This window comes from Protopterus annectens, chromosome 12.part0 (genome assembly GCF_019279795.1).
Source record: "Protopterus annectens isolate FY-2018-M chromosome 12.part0, PAN1.0, whole genome shotgun sequence".
NCBI lineage: Eukaryota > Metazoa > Chordata > Ceratodontiformes > Protopteridae > Protopterus > Protopterus annectens.
Window position 1 is genome coordinate 119,158,955 of NC_056746.1, and position 20,049 is coordinate 119,179,003.

The window sequence follows — 20,049 nt, forward strand, 5'->3', positions numbered from 1 at the left end:
TATGCATTTAGAATGTGATGTATATTTTACTGTATTTATATTTTGTCTGTTTACATCTGTAGATCTGTACTTTTGATTTAACACTGATATGCATTTAGAATGTGATGTATATTTTACTGTATTTATATATTTTTTCTTCTCTTTCTGATGGTATACTTTAGGTATTTGAACCTTAATTCTTGCCTAATTGTTGGTATTGGCTAAAAAGGGTCTCTCCACCCACTAGTATACCTGATTATTAAATAAATATACATCCTATGAGGACTCGGGAGCGGATTACTTAGGAGGACTCGGGAGTGGATTACTTAGGAGGACTCAGGAGTGGATTACTTAGGCAGGATGATGTTGATCTGGAGGAATTACTAAACAAGTTCTTCACCTTGCTTTTGCACAGTGGCAGTAGGGCACTATGTGTTCGTATGCATGGATAAGTAGGTATCAGTGGGAACAGTGGAAGAGAAGGATATAATATCTAGATAAGTCTTAACTCTCCAGGCAGTATTCCTTCTGAGTATTATAGAATTCCCAGTGATGTGCAGTGAAACATTGACAGAGCTTTGTAGTTTTTTTAATATATCAGTTTTATTTTTCATCCCAAGCTTCAGCTTTATACAGAACATTATTATCCCTACATCTTTGACCACCTCAACTTGATGTACTGTCCCTGCTGTTACCACTGCGAGAGCAGTATGCCATATTGGTATTCAGCAACAGGAACTGTCTAGCGTTCTGGATTCGGAGGATGTACCTTTTTAAGCTGAGATTTTACCATTTACAGTTCCTCCCTGAGTTGACTGAGGCAGTCCACACTCTTAGTCTTATGTATGGTGCAATAATGTTCCAGAATGAAAAATATTACCCTGGGTTGCTATATACTACAGTTCGTATCTAGTCCTGTTTTGCAGATGATTCTAGTAACACCCTGGTTAAAGGTATGTCGACCAACAAAATTCCTAGTAAAGTTGAGAGGCTACTTTTTAGTCTCTTTTAATGGTATCAGAAGATTGGAGGCTTTTGACAGGTATTCCTTTGTATAAAGGTGAGCTTAGGAATGAATCAAGTCATTTATTTATCTACCTACCTATCTGTCTGACTGTCTGTCTATCAATCTTTGTTTATCTGGAAAGAATGACTGGGATAATACCCATTTTCAAAGGAGGCTGTGAGAATAAAGCTCCATATGTAGGGGTTTGGGAGTAGTTTATATTGATGAGACAGGATTCAGTGGATAGTAAAGCCCATTGAGTGATATCTTGTAGGGTATGTAGTGACTGTGCAGAAGAGATGTGTTTCATTATCTGCATATTGAATAAAGGTTTCTTGTTGAGTAGCAATATGGAATTTTGTTGATAAATATGCTTAAAAGGAGAGGTCAAGTAGTCAACCTTGGGGAAACCCCGACTGTAACTGAAAGGAATGTTGAGAGGTCCTGCTTCCACTTGACTGCTTGTTGCCTGTTTCACCGGTAATGGTGGAACGCAGTTAAAACTGTTTTGTTTAGACCAATAGATGTTGTCTCATATAATAGCTCCTGATGTGATAGCTTGTCAAAGGCTTTTGACAGGTCGAGAAAAGTGGTCCCCTTGATTTATGGTGTTGGTAAAGCTGGGGAGAGCAATTGTGGCACTGTGATCTGAAGTAAGCTATGGTCAGTGAGGAATTTGATTAGTTGGGAGTGTTATTAATCATTCTAGAGTTTTGGAAAGGGGTGAAAGGACTCTTAAATGGTGCCTTTTTGGAGGAGGATCATGAATGATTTTTTTCCAGATTGTTGTGATCTAGTTTTCACATATGGATCTGCTGATTAGGCTGGAGATGGGGGGTACCATAGAGGACCTCTATGGGTGCAGCTGCCATGTTTTGGTCTTCTGTTGTTGGATCATCAGCTGCCAGACTCGTAAATTTTAGTAAGCATTTATTATGGCTGCACTGGGCACAGATGTGGGGATGAATAGCTGTGCAGTATTATGGGTTTCTGGGATGGTTGGTGGTAGGTTGTAGTTTTGTTTAGTGATTGCCTGCACTGAGTTAATTGCAGCTGTATTCCTGACAAACATCTTCTAGAGACAAACTCAAACTTATGCTACTTAATGCTGGGAGGCAAAATCAGAAACTGCACTCACTGGAAGCACTCCTTACTTTGGAAGACGCAGATGTCTGTTCAGTATCGGAGACATTGTTTAAGGCCACAGAGAGTACCCTGGCCATTCAAGGCTACAATGCCTTCTACATGTTCAGACCACAAAATGAATGTGAAAGAACCAAAGGGGAGGTGTATCCATCTTCATCAAAGACAAATGCACCTCAAGACTGGTTAAATAGTACGATTCCCTAGAGCTACTCCAGGTCTAGGAAAGACCCCCCCCCTCCACATCATTGTTAGCTATATTTCCCCACCATGAACCAGGTAAACCATAGTGTCTACGTGGACCTACTTGAGTCACTGACAATTCAGCCAAACACCCAAGTCATGGGTGACTTTAACTACCCCCCCCCCCCATCGACTGGGCAACATATACAAGCACTAAACTAACACTCTCTTCCTAAGATTCCTGGACTTTGTGTGGAACAGATAGTTGGCACCCCCCACAAGGGGCTCAAATATCCTTGACCTAGTGCTCACCAACATGGGAGATTGCTGCACCACCCCATGTGTGGGGTCCGCCCTGGTAAGATCAGATCACAGATCTGTTTAGTTTGAAGTAACAATCACAAGTGGTCCCCACTCTGGAACAAAATGGCTACAAAATTTCTCCAAAGCAAACTACAGCCTCCTATGCGATGGCATAAATAGTTTCAAACCTTCACTCTCCACCGGCAGCAGTATCTCCCGTACTGAGGAGTACACTAATGCCTTGTATAAACACCTATACAAGTGTATAGACTCAGCCATACCTGAATGGATTAAATCAGGATCCTCACGAAAAAAACAAACCCCACTGGTGGACATCAGTTTATACAACATGAGAAAGAAACTGCTGACTAAGAACAAGAAGGAAAGGTCTTAGCAGAGGAAAGACACCCTCCACAGCTTGAATAAGCAAATTAGACATCTTGTTAAGTCCTCCAAAGCTAACTATGAAACAAAGTTAGCATGCCTGGCTAAGGATAATCGCAAGGCATTCTATAACTACATCCAAAATCTAAAAGGGAAGGCTTAGACTTGTGCCAAACTAGTAGTGTATGGTACCACTCATAAAGAACCTGTGGAAATTGCCAACCTGCTAGCAGACAAGTTCAGCAAAAACTTTACTCCACTGTCCTCACCAATCCTACACCAAAATATATCCATCACCAGTCCTCTACTAGTATCTCCAATGAGCAGGTCATAACCGCCCTCTCCAAGGCGAAAAACACAGCCTCTATGGGACCGGACAACATCCCAGGCTGCTTACTAAACTGTCTAAAACCGGAGCTATTGCAACCATTGGGTACTTTCTTTAACCACAGTATAAGTACTGGCTTTGTCCCACCTGAATGGAATCCTGCAACTGTGATTCCTTTGCACAAAGGGCGTACCTCAACTGACCCTGGGAATTATAGACCCATAAGCATAACCAGCCTTGTCTGTAAAGCCATGAAAAAAAATCATTGTGGACCTAATCAACAAGGATGTAGGAGACATTCAGATTCTTCACCCAACCCAATTTGGTTTTGTTAAAGGCAGATCATGCTTGTTAAACCTGGTGGGCATCTTTGAAAATGTCACCAAAGCCTTGGATGAAGGCAAAACAGTGTATACTGCCTGTTAAACCTGCTAGACATTTTTGAACATGTCACCAAAGCCTTGGATGAGAGCAAAACAGTGTATACTCCCTGCCTCAGCTTAGCCAAGACCTTTGACGTTATCTCCCATTCAGGCATCATTGATAAACTCACCCAGCTGGGGATAAACCTCAGTCATTAGATGGGTAGCCAACTGGCTCACTGACAGAATGCATACAGTTAAAGTAAGGGATTCCACCTCTACCAACAGACCTGTTACTAGTGGTGTTCCACAAGCTTCTGTGCTGGGTCCACCTCTGTTTGGAATCTGTTTCTCAGAATTTCAGGTGAAAAAATAGATGACCTGTGGCTTACCAAGTTCGCAGATGACTGCAAACTGGGTGTCATCATTGAAACCCAAAATTATATCACTGTACTGCAAAAAGGCCTTACACAGACAGATGACTGGTACCAAAACCACGGACTTAATGCATTTTTTTGCATTAAGTTTATCATCCCCTTCGGTAAAGGTGAAGTCCCAGCAAATTGCAACATTAACAGTACCCCTCCCAAGTTCAGACCCAGTGGTGAAAGACTTGGGAACATAGGTTGATAGCAGTCTTAACTTCAATCATCATGTGTCCACAGTGGTGAGGAAGGCCTTCTGTTGCCTATCTCATAAGTAAAGGAATAGCATCCAAAATGAAGGAGGGTACAACTTCTCTGTACTCCTTCCTCATCAGACCAGTAATAGAATGCAACACTCCCTTTTGTATGTACCTCACCAGACACCTGCAGCAGCTGGAGAGACCTTGGAGGTTTCTCACAAAGAAAGTTCAAGTTCTTCATCACATGACCTACATAGACAGACTGAAGGCATTGTTGCTGTACTCTGTATCATATAGACGGCTTAGAGGCGACTTGTGCCTGGCCTAGAGAGCAGTCTCGGACTCTGCCGTAATGGAAATGCTGCACATCTGCAGATCTAATGGGACAAGACTCACTCACTCAGACCTTAACCTAGCCTGCCACATTAACAGGACTTGCTGGAGAGACAGGTCTCCCAGAGGCTGCCACTCCTCTGGAACAAACTCCCAATTCATGTAAAACAGAGCTCCTCAGTGACCGTATTTAAGCGTAACTTGGACAATAAGATGGGAAAGCATAAATTCACCGGGATTTCACGTATGTCTCTTATGGACAGGGGGAGTCAGTGCTGACCATAAGTTTGTGCGCTAATATAGGCTATTTCCCATGGTCTGTGAGGGAAGAACGATCTGAAACATGGCTAGGCTTGTGAAGGCCCGAGGGCCAATAGCCTATTAACCTCCTATGATCCTATGTAGTGGTGGTTAAACTGAGTTGGAATGCTGTCTGAATCCTTATTGATTGTTTGAGAGGGAGTGAAGGTTTCTCTCTTAATAGTTTAATGTGCAACCAGAAGAAACTGGAGTTATTTTGATGTTATTTTTTGGTGTTTTGAGAAGTAGGATTTTTTCTCTTTGGTTATTTACTGATTAGATAGGTTTTGTAAGGATCTGTATTCCTGTAGGGCTCTTTAATTTTTGATTTCAGGCCATTCTTTCCAGGCATTGTCTCTCTTCATCATTATGTCTTTGGTTTCACGTATTAACCATGGGGCTGGGTTTCACCAGACTTGCTTGGTCTTGAGAGGTGCCTGTTCATTTAGTTCTTTTAGAAATATCCGATCAAAGTGGGTGACTTCTTTGTCTAGGGGTAGAGTTTGTAGTAGGTTCCAGTTGTATTGAGAGGAATTTATATTGAATTGTTTTTTGGTGCAAACCTATTTGTAAAATGTTTGGCTATTTTATCTCTGTCTTATTCTAGACACTTAGAATACACTTGTAGTCAGTGTTACCCCGCTCCCTTCAGGCTCGCTGTATGCCCCTCCCTGCCCCCAATTTCCACCCACCCCCATTACCACTAAATTTAGTTATAGCCACACCCCCTGCTATAAGAACCTATCAGCTTCCACCTGACATACTTTCTCCACCCCTACTCTATTATCTCTAAATTTACCATCCTATATTCTGCTGTTGTGCCATCCAAACAAAACTGAACCTTAACTGAAATACTCCTCCACTCATAATGTTATACTCCTCTTTATCCATTTTACTGGCCCCTTATCTACTTGTCTTGTAAGAAAACCAGTTTCTCACTGGATATCGGTACCCAAAAGGCCATACTATCACCCCAGCTGTAAGCCCTTCCACCAGTCTTACAGTGCAGTGTCCAGCCCTACACCTTGCCCATGCTATCAACTTGCCAATCCCAGAAACATTAGCTCTAGATTGAAACGTTATTATAAACTCTTGAAACTCATCACTAGGTTTAACCCTAACACTCGGTGGTGACATCCACCCCAACCCTGGCCCATCCACTTCAGTCAACCCCCCCCCCCAATTGCAGTCCAAGTTATAAACCTATAATTGATAGGCCAGCTAACTCTCTCCTGGCCTGTCACCTTAACATTAGAAGTGTTAACAACAAGGTACACGAACTGCATGCACTCCTAGCTGTCCACTCCCCTGAGATTCTCTGTTTATCTGAAACCTGGTTAAAGCCTAGCATTACAGACAATGAAGTGCTACCACCTGGATAGAACATATACACGTTGGATCGTGCTTCCAGGAAAGGGAGTGGGGTAGCTATTCTATATAAATCTGCACTGAACGTCACCATTGAAGCTATACAACCACCTCAAATTAGCAACTCTGAGATTCTTGCCACCAAACCACAAATTAATAAAAATAAATGTATTTATATCATCTGTATGTACATTCCCCCAGGTAATAATGCAGCTACACTTGAAGATACCCTTCACTGGCTAACATGCCACTACCGCCAAGAAACCATATTACTCAGAGACCTCAACATAGACTGGAATACCTTTTCCTCAGACTCCCCAACCACCCATGTTAACCTGCATGCATTCTCACAAATCATCACCACCCCTACCAGGATAGATAAAGCAAACCAAAAAGAAATCATACTTGATTGGGTACTTATAGTCACCCCCAATTGTACACCTCTGGGACCCTCCCTGATGATCTAAGCGATCACCTTCTCACCTATATTATTAAGCACAAAGCCATCAACCCCGAATAACCCGTACTTAGAGTGGTAAGAAACACAAAATACTTTTAACCCCACCAAATTCCAACAAGAGCTAAACTCATGTTGTAAATGGTCAATTTTTAAGACACCTCCCCTTAGATGAAGCCGTCGTGACTTTAACAACAAATTCCTAGAAATCCTTGATTCTCATGCACACATTTGCTCAACAAGAACCAAGGCAAAAACTGTACCATGGCTTTCCAAAGAGTCCAAACTAAAAATCACCCTCAGAAATAAGGCCATGGGCATTATGGCAAACTACTCAAGACCCCCAAGATCACATTAAATACAGGCAAATAAGGAGCAACACTAAAACAAACAAAAACTACTATTATAATCTACAGGAAATAAATCAAAACAAGCCTCAGCAGTTCTGGGCAGGTTTAAATAAACTGTTACGTCCTGGGCAAACTTCCACCCCAGTCCCTGCAGCCTCCATTGATAAACCTTCTGAGGAAGTCTCTGATAGTTTTAACTGTTTCTTTACTGAGACCATTCAAGCCCTAGCGAGCCAACTTCCTCCCAGCTCCCCCTGCTATGAAAGCAACACCACCAGAAACCAACCTGCATTTAGATTCCAACCAGTTGCCACCTCACTCATCCGTACCTTGATTAAAAAACTAAAAACTAAAACCAACTACAATCTCCGCTGACCAACTCCCTGCCGAGTACCTACAAAAAGCAGCAGATGCCATTGCTTACCCCATCTTGATACTAATCGAACAATAGCAGAGGCCAGAATCCCTTCTATTTGGAAAATATCCTATGTAATCCCACTTCACAAAGAAGGTAGCTCTGCTGATTTATCCAGTTATAGGCCAACAGCAATACTATCCCCACTTGCAAAAATTATGGAAAAATGTATCCACAGACAACTGATGTATCACCTAACTCAGAATAACCTCATGGCAGACTCCCAGCACAGCTTCCGACCTTACCACAGCACTACATCAGCCCTTCTAGCCTTCTCCAATACCATAAACCACAACCACAATAACAATAACATATCCTCTGCCCTCTTATTGGATCTCTCCAAGACATTTGATATGGTGGATCACCAATTACTAATCCATATCCTGAAAACTTTTTGCCTAGACATTACAGCCATCCAGTGGTTACAGTCCTATCTGAATGATAGACAACAGGCTGTCTTTTGGCAAAACAAACTTTCTAAACTCCTACCCAACACACTAGGTGTACTAGGGCCCCATCTATTCTCCATTTTCATTAACAAACTCTACTCTGCTATCCCTACAGTCAGCTGTGTACAATACGCTGACTACTCCACCCTGATATGCTCGGCCACATCTCCAGACGAACTGTGGTCAGCTACACAAGCCACCTTTAACTCGGTTGAAAACTGGCTTTCTGGTCATTGTCTGATCCTGAATCCCAAAAACAAACTGTTGCCTTTCTCACGAACACACAGGTATACTACATTCACTTTTACCATTAAATCCAGTAATGGCACAATAATCTCCCCAGACTCCTCTACAAAACTGTTAGGTGTTTTAATTGATAATAATCTTAAATTCGACATACATGTTAATCAATCCATAAAGACCATCAGTAAAAAACTAGGCTCACTTTACAGGATAAAAGCCTTCTTAACCCCTCCTGCTAGATTTGCCATAGCTCGCTCTCACCTACTTTCAACTCTTCTGTATGCATCCCCGATACTCTACAATCTAAACAAATCTGTCCTTAATGAACTCTCTATCTGCTATAACCATATTACCAATTTTGCCACTGGTCTGCCTTATAGGACTCCTCACTGTATTAACCTAAACCAGCTAGAATTACCCAGCGTGATCCAGTGTAACCGCATGATAACTGCCCATAAGATCCTTTACAATCCAGATAATACTCCTGCTCTTTACCCCCCTATCACAATCCCCAACCTCTTCGATCCTCTAATAAATGACTAGTCCAGACTATCAAAACTAATAACTCCGCTGGTGACTCTCTCTTCGCAAACTCTGTAGGCAGATCCTGGAACTCTCTCCCAACTGAAATTACTTTGCTCAACTCCCTGAGTCAATTCAAGACTAGACTTGAACAACATCCGACACAAAACTAGCTATGTCAATGTAGCAAACCCGACTAACTCTCCTTGACAATGAGTCTAAAATAGTTATTTTTGCTTACCTGTGGCACTATCCTGACCTTTACCATGTCTGACTCTAATGTGTTTTGGTATGTAACCACTGTAAATATTGCATCTGTAACTAACTGTAGGAGTTAATTAACAGTATTCTTAGCTGACTTCTGCTTTATCTCTGGAACTTCTATAATTTTCCAAGGTATGTAACCTCTGTAAATATCGTATCTTAAACTTAACTGCTTGCTTATATATTTTAAATTCTGTATATACTGTATTTTTTAATCTAATTTGCTGACCTTGGAGCTTTTCTCCCCGGGCCTCTGCTGAAAATGGACATGTATCCAGTCGGACTATCCTGGTCAACAAATGTAAAATAAAATAAAATAGAAGTTGGGAAGTGGGCACTAGTGGTGTCTAGCAGGGCACTGCTAGAGGTTATGGCATCGGTTTATTTGTGCGAATCTAGTCATATGTGGTTTCTGTCTCTTGTATACCCAGATGGTGGTGTTTATCAGCAGAGAGAAACCGAATAAGTTTATGCTGGGTGAGGTAAGGTCATTTTGTTTCCAGTCAATGCGTGCAGCTCCCATTATTATGGTTTCCTGTGCTATTTTGCTATTTATTCAACACAGGATATCTTAGAGTTTGGCCGCATTATTACCTGGGAGAATGTAGCATCCTATAATACAAATAGAGTTGCTCTTATTAATTTTTAGTGAGGTGGCTAGGACTTCAACATTTTGAAACTAGGGTAGATTATGACAATATTTAGTTATTTCTAGGGAGTTTTTGAATATAACTGCTGTGCTACCCCCATGTTTGTGTTGTTTTTCAGATCTGATTGTATTATAGCCATGTGGGGGTATTTCTTTATTGCGTATTTTGTGTTTCAGCCAGGTTTCAGTTGTTACTACTATGTCAGGGCTGTAGTGTTCTAGGCAAGCATGGAGGTTTATAGGGTTTTACTGCAGATGCTTTGGAAGTTTATGTTGACTAGGAGAAGGTTGTGGCCTTTAGTGAGCAGAGGGGATTGAGATGAGGGTTGCGGAGTAGTGGGCAGCCACAGTGGGGATGAATGTCACTACTGAATTTGTTTGGTGGTATTATTCAATGGGTGGTCATATGTGGATGTAGTTGGACTACAATATATCACGGCAGTCTTTATGGGTAGTTCATAACTTACCCATTGTGGGGTGACATATGTTTCATCACTCAGGCTTCACCCTTGTTAGTAAATCCAGCCCCCTTTCTGTTGTGAATGAGCTAGGAATGATCTGTACAGGGCCATGACGTATTGCTTAATCCTCTGGTGGCAGGTATGAGTTATCTTAGCACCACATTAAAAAGCTTAATTGTGGTTGCTGTGTTAACTTATTCTAGATTCTGTTTTTTATTTTAAAATTGGTATGAACTGATTTTAAAATAAGAATAAAAAGTCTTGTTTGTGACTTCAGCATAATTATTAGGTGACTAGTACAGTAACTGTACTAGCGACATTATTACCCTAGTACAGTAACTGTACTAGCGACATTATTACCCTAGTACAGTAACTGTACTAGCGACATTATTACCCTAGTATAGTAACTGTACTAGCGACATTATTACCCCAGTACAGTAACTGTACTAGCGACATTATTACCCCAGTACAGTAACTGTACTAGTGACATTATTACCCCAGTACAGTAATCTACTAGCGACATTATCCCAGTACAGTAATTGTACTAGCAACATTATTACGCCAAGTACAGTAATTGTACTAGCGACATTATTACCCCGCTGCTTGCCAGTAAAATGAAGCCTTTGTAGTAATTGCTATGACTTTTCACTTGCACCCCCTCCAGCACTGAAACAGAAGATGAATAGCCAACCCACACCCTTTTATGTCTTCTAACCATCTAAGGTAAGTTGTTCAACAATGCCTAGGCATTAAGCTAGACACTGATAATTGGAACGGATATGTTTAATTTTCAAAGACAGGTTCCTTTTGCATGTATGTTTTCTTCAAAAAAAAAAAATGGATGCATCAGTGGTCATTGCTAAAAGTACACAATGCTTATTGCACAATTTAGTTTTTTTTTTAATTGCAGAGATCAAGATTAGGTGTATTGTTATAGCAGTATGTTGAAATGCATTACTTTGGCCAATATTAAATTTACTTTTGGCTACCATACATTGCAGGTGCTCACCACAAGTGGCTTTCCTTTTTTATTCTAGTGTGTGAGTTCAGTCAAAGGGCATTTAGAGGATCAGGGCTGATTGATTATTGCTATGATATATTTTTGTATACTTTGTATACTTTGTATTCGTGACTTCTTCCCCCAAGTTGATGTTGGGTTGCACTCTCAAGAGGGGTGAATGCCCCTGGGACAGTGTGCATAAAAGACGATGAAGCTCACGGTTGAATTTTCAGAAATAAAGTGAAGATGCAACCCATGTTTTTGCTTTCAAGTGTTACTTTATTATTATAATTTCATATCTTCTGGAATGCAGATGTCTTTAGATACAGTTCGTAACAGACATGCACATTTTCACTTTTTCTCACACTTATCAGATATTTAATATGTAAAATCTCAGTTGTCAAATATGTAATATATAAATCATGAATTTATTTTGTATGTGCTTCTGAATGTATCCGTGTGTGTGTGTGTGTGTGTGTGTGTGTGTGTGTGTGTGTGTGTGTGTGTGTGTGTGTGTGTGTGTGTGTGTGTGTAGAGATTAAATAATTACCAAACAAATTTTGGTTGCAAAGTACTTCCTCCAACAGCAATTACATATACTACAGCAAGTTCCTGAAATGTACTTTTTGTATATATTGTAAATAATGGTACTACTCATTGTTCTACATAATTGTTTTTTGTACTTCATTGTTTCTCTTATCTTGTATGCCAGTTTTATTGTTATCTAAAGCATGTATGCACACTGTTTCTTTGGAGCTTTTCTCCCCAAGACTCCACTGAAAAAGGACACATGATGTCCAGTTGGACTTATCCTGGTAAAATAAATGTTAAATAAAATAAAAATAAATAAATAAGTTTGAAACATTAGGAGGAGGAACTATTTTACATCAAAATATAGTAATTAACAAAAAAAAACAAATACAAGTAAATACAAGTGCAATAATGCCCAACATAGATCATAGGATCATAGAAGATTACTAGGCTAATGGCTGTGGAGCCCTTACAAGACTAGCCAAGAGTTTATCCCCAAAAAAGAAACCTCAGTCAGCACATGTTGCCCCTTTTAGTGAGGGGACACAGGTGGAATCCCTGGGACAAACTTGTGGTTACCCATCCACTCGTCAAGGAGGAAAGTCAGAGACATACTTTGTTTGACTTGTATGGGGAGTCTATTCCACAGACTGGGCAGCCTCTGAGAGACAAACCTGTCTCTCCAGCAGATTTTGTTAATGTCACATGTTAGATTTAAGCCTTTTGATCGGGTACTACGCAAGGAGTTAGACTTATGGATATGGAACATCTGTAGTAGAGCAGGGTCTGAGATTGCCTTGTAAGCGAGAGGCGAGGTGAGGCAAACAGGGTGTGTTTGTGTTATTATAGTATCATAGGAAGTTACTAGGCTATTGACCCTGAGGCCCTTATAATTCTAACCAAAAGTTTAGCCCATGTTTCGACAAGTCAGCACTCAAAGCCTCTGCCCAGCAGGGATACAGGTGGAATCCCAGGGGTGTATTTTCTGTTTCCCATCCAGTTATCCAGGTTGCGCTTAAAAAGGGATAATGAGGCAATCTGCTTGAAGTGGAAGGGAGAATATTCCACAGACAGGGGAGTCTCTGGGACAAAGATGTATCCCACCAACAAGTCCTATTGATGTCACAGACCAGGTTGAGGTTATGTAAATAATGCTCTTCCAGGGGTGTAGAGACCTTCTGCCTGCAGCGTTTTCCCTCAAAACACCCCTTGGGTGTGCATTATTTACACAATAACACACACTCTCTGTCAGGCATTATTGCTTGCTTAGTCTGAAACATGTGTGATGTATCCCTGACACTTCAAAATGTTATTGAGTTAGGTCAACATCTGTAATTGATAGTATTTCTTTGCCTTTCTGAATCTGCAGTTTTGTTGATTGACTGAATTATGGATTTGTATGTACATCTAATGCCAGAAAGCAACTTGTCTTACTGATTCATTGAATTATGCATTTGTATGTACTTTTAGTGCTGGAAAGGAAACTGAGACATTTGTTTTAATGATTGATTGATAGAAATATGGATTTTTACCTATTTGTAATGCTGGAAAGCAAACTGAGAAACTTGTTTTATAAATTGTTTTACTTTATTTTGTTCAGATTGTCCAGGAACTGGCAGTGACCAAGCAGGCAAAAGTTCTGCTTGTCAAGGATGTCCTAATCAAGCAATATGTGCTTCAGGAATGGCAAAGGGTCCAGATGCAGGTACTTTATGTAAAGATATACAAGTCTGTGTTTATTCTCACCTGCTTGCTGCAATAATTGGGGATAAGCTTGGCAGTGGTGTATGTAACAAATATAATTAAATGATTACAGGATAGCTTGTGGTTTATTTTCTCCACCTTGTTTTTACAGTTCCCAAATATACCTTTAAATCCATATGCAGATCTCTATTCTGCTACACCTTGTAACTGGTCACCCCAGGGTTACACGGCTGTTATGTCAGCTGCCAGTTTCCCTGTCCCACTTGACATGTACACATCTTGTTCATACGTCCCTGTGGTACATACATACATACTGTATATCCCCTTGTTTCCCTATCCCACTTGACATGTACACATCTTGTTCATACGTCCCTGTGGTACATACATACATACATACATACATACATACTGTATATCCCCTTGTTTCCCTATCCCACTTGACATGTACACATCTTGCCTGCACGTCCCTGTGGTACATACATACTGTATATTCCCTTGTTTCCCTATCCCACTTGACATGTACACATCTTGCCCGTACGTCCCTGTGGTACTTACATACCGTATATCCCCTTGTTTCCCTATCCCACTTGACATGTACACAACTTGCTGATATGTCCCTGTGGTACATACATAATGTATATCCCCTTGTTTCCCTATCCCACTTGACATGTGCACATCTTGCTCATACGTCCCTGTGGTATATACGTACTGTATTACGTACTGTATTTCCCCTTGTTTCCCTATCCCACTTCACATGTACACATCTTGCTCATACGTCCCTGTGGTACATACATACTGTATATCCCTTTTTTCCTTTTTCTGTTCCCTTGATTTTACATTTTCATTGATCAGAATCTTTCTGTGTTCGGTGTCTCATGTTCCAGCTTCAATGGCTTGCTGTTTCTCTCCCAAAATTGTCTCTAGAACTGAATACAGTACTTCAGGTGAGGACTTTATTCACACCTGTCTAGATTCTGCTCCTCAGAAATGTCTCCTAGAATTCAGTTGGCTTGTCTCCACCTTTTCATGTTTTACAGCACTGAGCTCTCAGTGAACCTTGGCACTCTTCTGGGGTCACAGATGCTTCACTTGACAGTTTCTCCCTAAACTGTCCCTACCGCCTTTCACTCACCTACCATGCCCCCTTACTTTCTCTTCCTTTCCTAGTACACATTCTTTCTCAAGCTGATGATGTATCTTGCTACTCTCTGCAGATTTTGAGATGAAGGTGAGTTCTTGTTTAGTACTTCCTCCTTTCCTTTTTTTCTTTTGTCTGAAGTCAGTTTTTCTTATTATAACACTTCTTACCATTTGCTGCTGTTACCGTTTCCTTCCCTGGTGCCTTTTCGCCTCATGATAACCTTGCCTGTTTGATTCCTGACCACTTTGTACACTTTTTCTGTATGCCTGTGTTTTTCAGTTGTAATGCCTCATCCTTTACCTCATTTCACTATGCTAACTGTCTTTGTTTACTCCCATATCATTCTTTGTGTAGTGACAAATTGTTCCCAGCCCTGCTCCTTCCTCAATGGACTCCCAACAGTTTTTCCACTGCCCATTAATTCTCTCGATCTGTCTGTATTATCTGTCACTGTAGTCCTTAGCAGGATGAGTTCTCCATTTTTATTTCACATTTCTGTTGTACTTGTAGAACATGAGCCATGCAATGCATCATCAGTGTTGCATATAGCACTCCCTCATTTTCCACAAGTACACATGCACTTACGATTAACTCACAGGCATGCATGCTCACATGCATACACCTCCTTTGATGCTGTTGAGGACCAGATCAAAACGTTCCCTTTCCTTTTTTTTTTTCTTCTGGATGGTAGATCCTTTCCTTCTGCTTAAAACCAGCTTTTGCCAGAACTTTCTCCATTTCCCCTTTGCCATAGTTTGAGTCAGGCAGCTCCCAAATTATCCCATCCTTATAGATGTTTTTTTTCCCCTACCTTTTAATTCTTATCCTAGATGATGGTATACTACTTGCTCCCTCTATATACTAAATTCCCATCTGGTCTTTAATGGGAGAGAGAGGCATCATAAGTAATGTAAGTGGTGGTTAACAAGTGACCTTTATTGCTGTCCGGTCAAACATAAAATATATGCAACAGTTCCAGTATCTTTAGGCCCTGAATCCAGAAAAAGTGGTAAAAGAAACACGTTTGAATATACTAACACTGAAGTGGAAACATTCTGTACTACAACAGTCTTGAAACCTGATGTTTACAAGATAACACTCTTGTGTACTATCATTCTAAACCCTGTTTCTGTCCATCGCCTTTCTGCCTTTTTCATTTTGTATATGCCACATGCTGACATACCAGGAGATTCATAGAGAAGCCTGTCATCCTGCATGTAGCTATCCCTTGTATTGTAACATTTAGTTAGAAATAAACATTCCATAACATGAACACTTACTTTTTAATAAAGTTCTGAATATACTTTTTTTTTTTCTGTCTACCTTCTTAAATTGTTCAGTCTCCCAGCTGTTTCTGAATACAGCACAACACAGGATTGTAACCTATATTTATGCATTTACCACCATTTGCTATTTATTTGTCAGTTGAATTGACCCATATTTAACCTTCTTCCCATATTTTAAGTATTCGTCCTCTTGTAGAATCTAGCAAAGTCCAATTATATCTACAAGAGAGAGACAGTAATTCGTGCTATGGCTTCATCATTACATCTTTATCAGTACATATGCTATTTCCTGCCAGTTTTCCTGCAAACACTCTGTCATTGCTCAGGCAAACTGACTTGCTGCCTTAAGACAATAGATTCTGAAACTCCAGTCGTTAGCCTGCCCTGTCACTACTGTACAATTATCTCTTCTATAACATAAGAATTATTCAGTGGGGGGGGGTTCTTACTGCTAGGAAATGCATATGTCCTTATCCATACAGAAAGAGAACCCCATGCAGATAGTGGGACAGCCTCAAAGCTCACCTCACTCTGAGAAGCACTTCATAAGCGCACGTTAATCCTACACATGCGCTCGTATCAGTCAGACATCACACTGTACTCTTTCCACATCAGATTCTGACAAGGCATGTTTATGCTTCCTTCAAGGTATTTGCTAAGCCCAACCCATGAGTATAACCAGGAGGCACAACATATACTTACCGAAATTCAGATTTCTTGCAGACTGAATTGCATCCAGAATCTCAAACACTGATCCTCCTCTAGCTTTTGTTGATTTTCTTGAAAATAAGAAGCACATCAACATAACTGGTATGGAGCGAACTTCCATTCATTACCCTAATTGACATTAATCTTTTAACATACACTGTTTGTAAACAATACATAGTGGTTATACCCTGCTGGAAGGGCCTGTCTGAGAACCATTATGAGAGGTAAGTGAAGGAAGTTTAAGTGTATACCTAGTAATCGCAGATTTAATGCAGCGTAGATAACCTTAATAGTCTGATACAGTTAAATTGGTGGTAGAGATTTAATCATTTATTGAGCTCTCGTAGCACAAAGAAAAAATGAAGCCTGCTAGTTTTCAGTCCTTTATAATACACTTTATAACATTTTATAATGCACATCAGAAACTCTGTTGCCCCTATAGGGCCAAACAGTACCTCACTGACTCTACAAGGAAAACTTTAGCCTGGACCCATTTAAATCCATCACTCCTGTGTGATTCCAGTGTCCTCACAAACCTAAAGATCGCGCAGAAAGCCAAGCTGTCCTCCTACTACTGCAAGAAAGTAGCTAAATTTGCTGCCAAACTTGCATATAAATTGCATCACTGTGAGGCCCTAAAACAACTAAATAAGCTTGTTACCCAACCAGCTTACTTGCACACAACTGATTACTGCATATAAACTTATTCATTGCCCAGCACTAAAATAACCGACACCCATTCTCTGTTAGTGGGGTCCTACAGTCAAGTCAAAGTCTTTCTTTTAAATAAGTCAAGTAGCTCATCTGGTCACTCAGTGCCATCCCAACAAAACTAAAAAGGACCAAAAAATTCTCCAGTTTTAAGCCTTTTGTTAAACAACTTATTAACAAGTCCTGGTTGTACTCGCTCACCACTCCTGGTTGTACTCGCTCACCACTCCTGGTTGTACTCGCGTGCCTTGCCTGGTTGAGACATCCCTCTTAATGCTCTGTTACTTTCCCCATATTAACTCCTCAGTCTAATGGTATTCTTCCGTATTCCACCTACTTCATCATCCTGAGCTTGACTTGATCTGCACTATCCGTTTGTTTATTAGTCATCCAATATAATGACTAGAACTCCTTTGCAAAAGCTTATCTTTCTCTCCCCACTGCCCCTTTTTCCTGGCTTACTTTCGTCAACCCCATATTTCACTTTGTACATATCTGACAAATTTCTGTAAACCCTCGCTCCGTATATGTTGCTAGTCTGTCTGGTTTATATAGATGTATATAGAACATACCTTAATGGTTAAGTGAGATCAGTCATTTAAATAGAGATTTAATGTAATAGCTGCATAAATATTCACCTCTGTAATCAAACCCTGTATATCTGGTTAGAAAACTGTTTAAACCATCCTTAACTAGAAATTATGAACGTTATATGAACTTAATAGTGACAAGAAAAAGGAAAATGAAATGTTGTAGTTACCCTCTGGCATCTGCTAGAAACATTGTAGTTACCCTCTGGCATCTGCTAGAAACATTGTAGTTACCCTCTGGCATCTGCTAGAAATGTTGTAGTTACCCTCTGGCATCTGCTAGAAATGTTGTAGTTACCCTCTGGCATCTGCTAGAAATGTTGTAGTTACCCTCTGGCATCTGCTAGAAACGTTGTAGTTACCCTCTGGCATCTGCTAGAAACATTGTAGTTACCCTCTGGCATCTGCTAGAAAAGTTGTAGTTACCCTCTGGCATCTGCTAGAAACGTTGTAGTTACCCTCTGGCATCTGCTAGAAACGTTGTAGATACCCTCTGGCATCTGCTAGAAACGTTGTAGTTACCCTCTGGCATCTGCTAGAAACGTTGTAGTTACCCTCTGGCATCTGCTAGAAACAATGTAGTTACCCTCTGGCATCTGCTAGAAACATTGTAGTTACCCTCTGGCATCTGCTAGAAACATTGTAGTTACCCTCTGGCATCTGCTAGAAACATTGTAGTTACCCTCTGGCATCTTCTAGAAATGTTGTAGTTACCCTCTGGCATCTGCTAGAAACGTTGTAGTTACCCTCTGGCATCTGCTAGAAACGTTGTAGTTACCCTCTGGCATCTGCTAGAAACATTGTAGTTCCCCTCTGGCATCTGCTAGAAACATTGTAGTTACCCTCTGGCATCTGCTAGAAACATTGTAGTTACCCTCAGGCATCTGCTAGAAACATTGTAGTTACCCTCTGGCATCTGCTAGAAACGTTGCAGTTACCCTCTGGCATCTGCTAGAAACGTTGTAGTTACCCTCTGGCATCTGCTAGAAACATTGTAGTTACCCCTCTTGGCATCTGCTAGAAACAATGTAATTACCCCTCTTGGCATCTGCTAGAAATATTGTAGTTGCCCTCTGGCATCTGCTATATATATCTGTTATTAGTTTTCTATAAAAAAAGGTGCATTTACAAACAGACAAAAAGTGCCAAGCACCACTAATGCGTGCAGTGTGCAAAATAACCCTTTTAAACACTTACAAATGTATATCAGAGGGAGATCACAATGCAGTGTATTGAGCACTTTCATCACTTATTAAACGGACTTTTTCAGAAGGCTTACTGTTGTGCAGTGCTTTGTTTAAATATTCCTGTGACCCTAGATCATGTAATAAAAAAATAATAAAATAACTTCTCTGTATCACACCAACTTATTGGTGTTCATTAAACGGTGAATCCATCTGTTCTCACACTAAGAATGCTCTTATGAACAACAGTAGGTAAGAAAAACGAAATCCATCCATCCGCAACCCCTTTCCCATTTTTACAGATGGAGTCAGAGTGTTATCAGCTTTGGCACTCCTCTAGCGTGGAGGTTTACACCACCGGGTTTCTGGTCTGTTACAAACTAAAAGGTGCTGTTAGCTTTCCATACATCATAATTTGGCTGCTTTCAACACAAGAACATACATGCTGTACTGTGCCAGTGGTTCTGTATTGTAGCCATTTGACAGTGTGAGCATTGGACCATCTGTCTTGATTATTGCAAGAATCGACCTTGCTGACTTTGTATAAGTGATTGTAAACCCGTTTGTACTAAATGTTAAGCTCTCCATCTGTACGGTTGATCAATGGTTCTTTGTCCTCCATCTGTAAGGATGGTCAGTGGTTCTGTGTTCAGACCTTTGGCTGACATAACTGGCCTGAAGGGTGAGTCCGTCCGTAGTGGCACACTAGAATTTATATAGATTTTATTCTTGCTATACCCTGGCCATTTTTGACACCTTCTGAATATTTATGTATTCGGAAAATAAAATTGTATATGTTGACCACATTCTTTTTGATATGACCATTTTCTTCATGATGAGAGTAGAGGTATGAATGACAGCCAGTAAGATTATGGCCATTGACTTTATTTAGCAGGTGATTACCGTTTTGTTCTTCATCAAAACTGAAAGCTCCACATAACTGCCATAAAAGTGGTTTGCTTCTTTTCAAATATATGGTAGTATTCCAATGTTTGTTTGTGGTTTCCTATTGATGAGACAATATGTTAATATATTCAATTTAATGTTAACTATAAATGGGTCTTGGATAA

General features: G+C 40.4%; 1 protein-coding gene across 1 annotated transcript in view; it reads left to right on the forward strand.

Moving 5' to 3' along the window:
* The window catches only part of NUBP1 (nucleotide binding protein 1), an 858,175-nt gene that overhangs the window by 16,034 nt on the left and 822,092 nt on the right, over window positions 1-20,049 (forward strand). Inside the window, exon 2 of the mRNA XM_044089138.1 lies at window positions 13,256-13,360. Coding sequence (XP_043945073.1) covers window positions 13,256-13,360 — 105 coding nt within the window. The remainder of the gene's footprint in view (window positions 1-13,255; window positions 13,361-20,049) is intronic.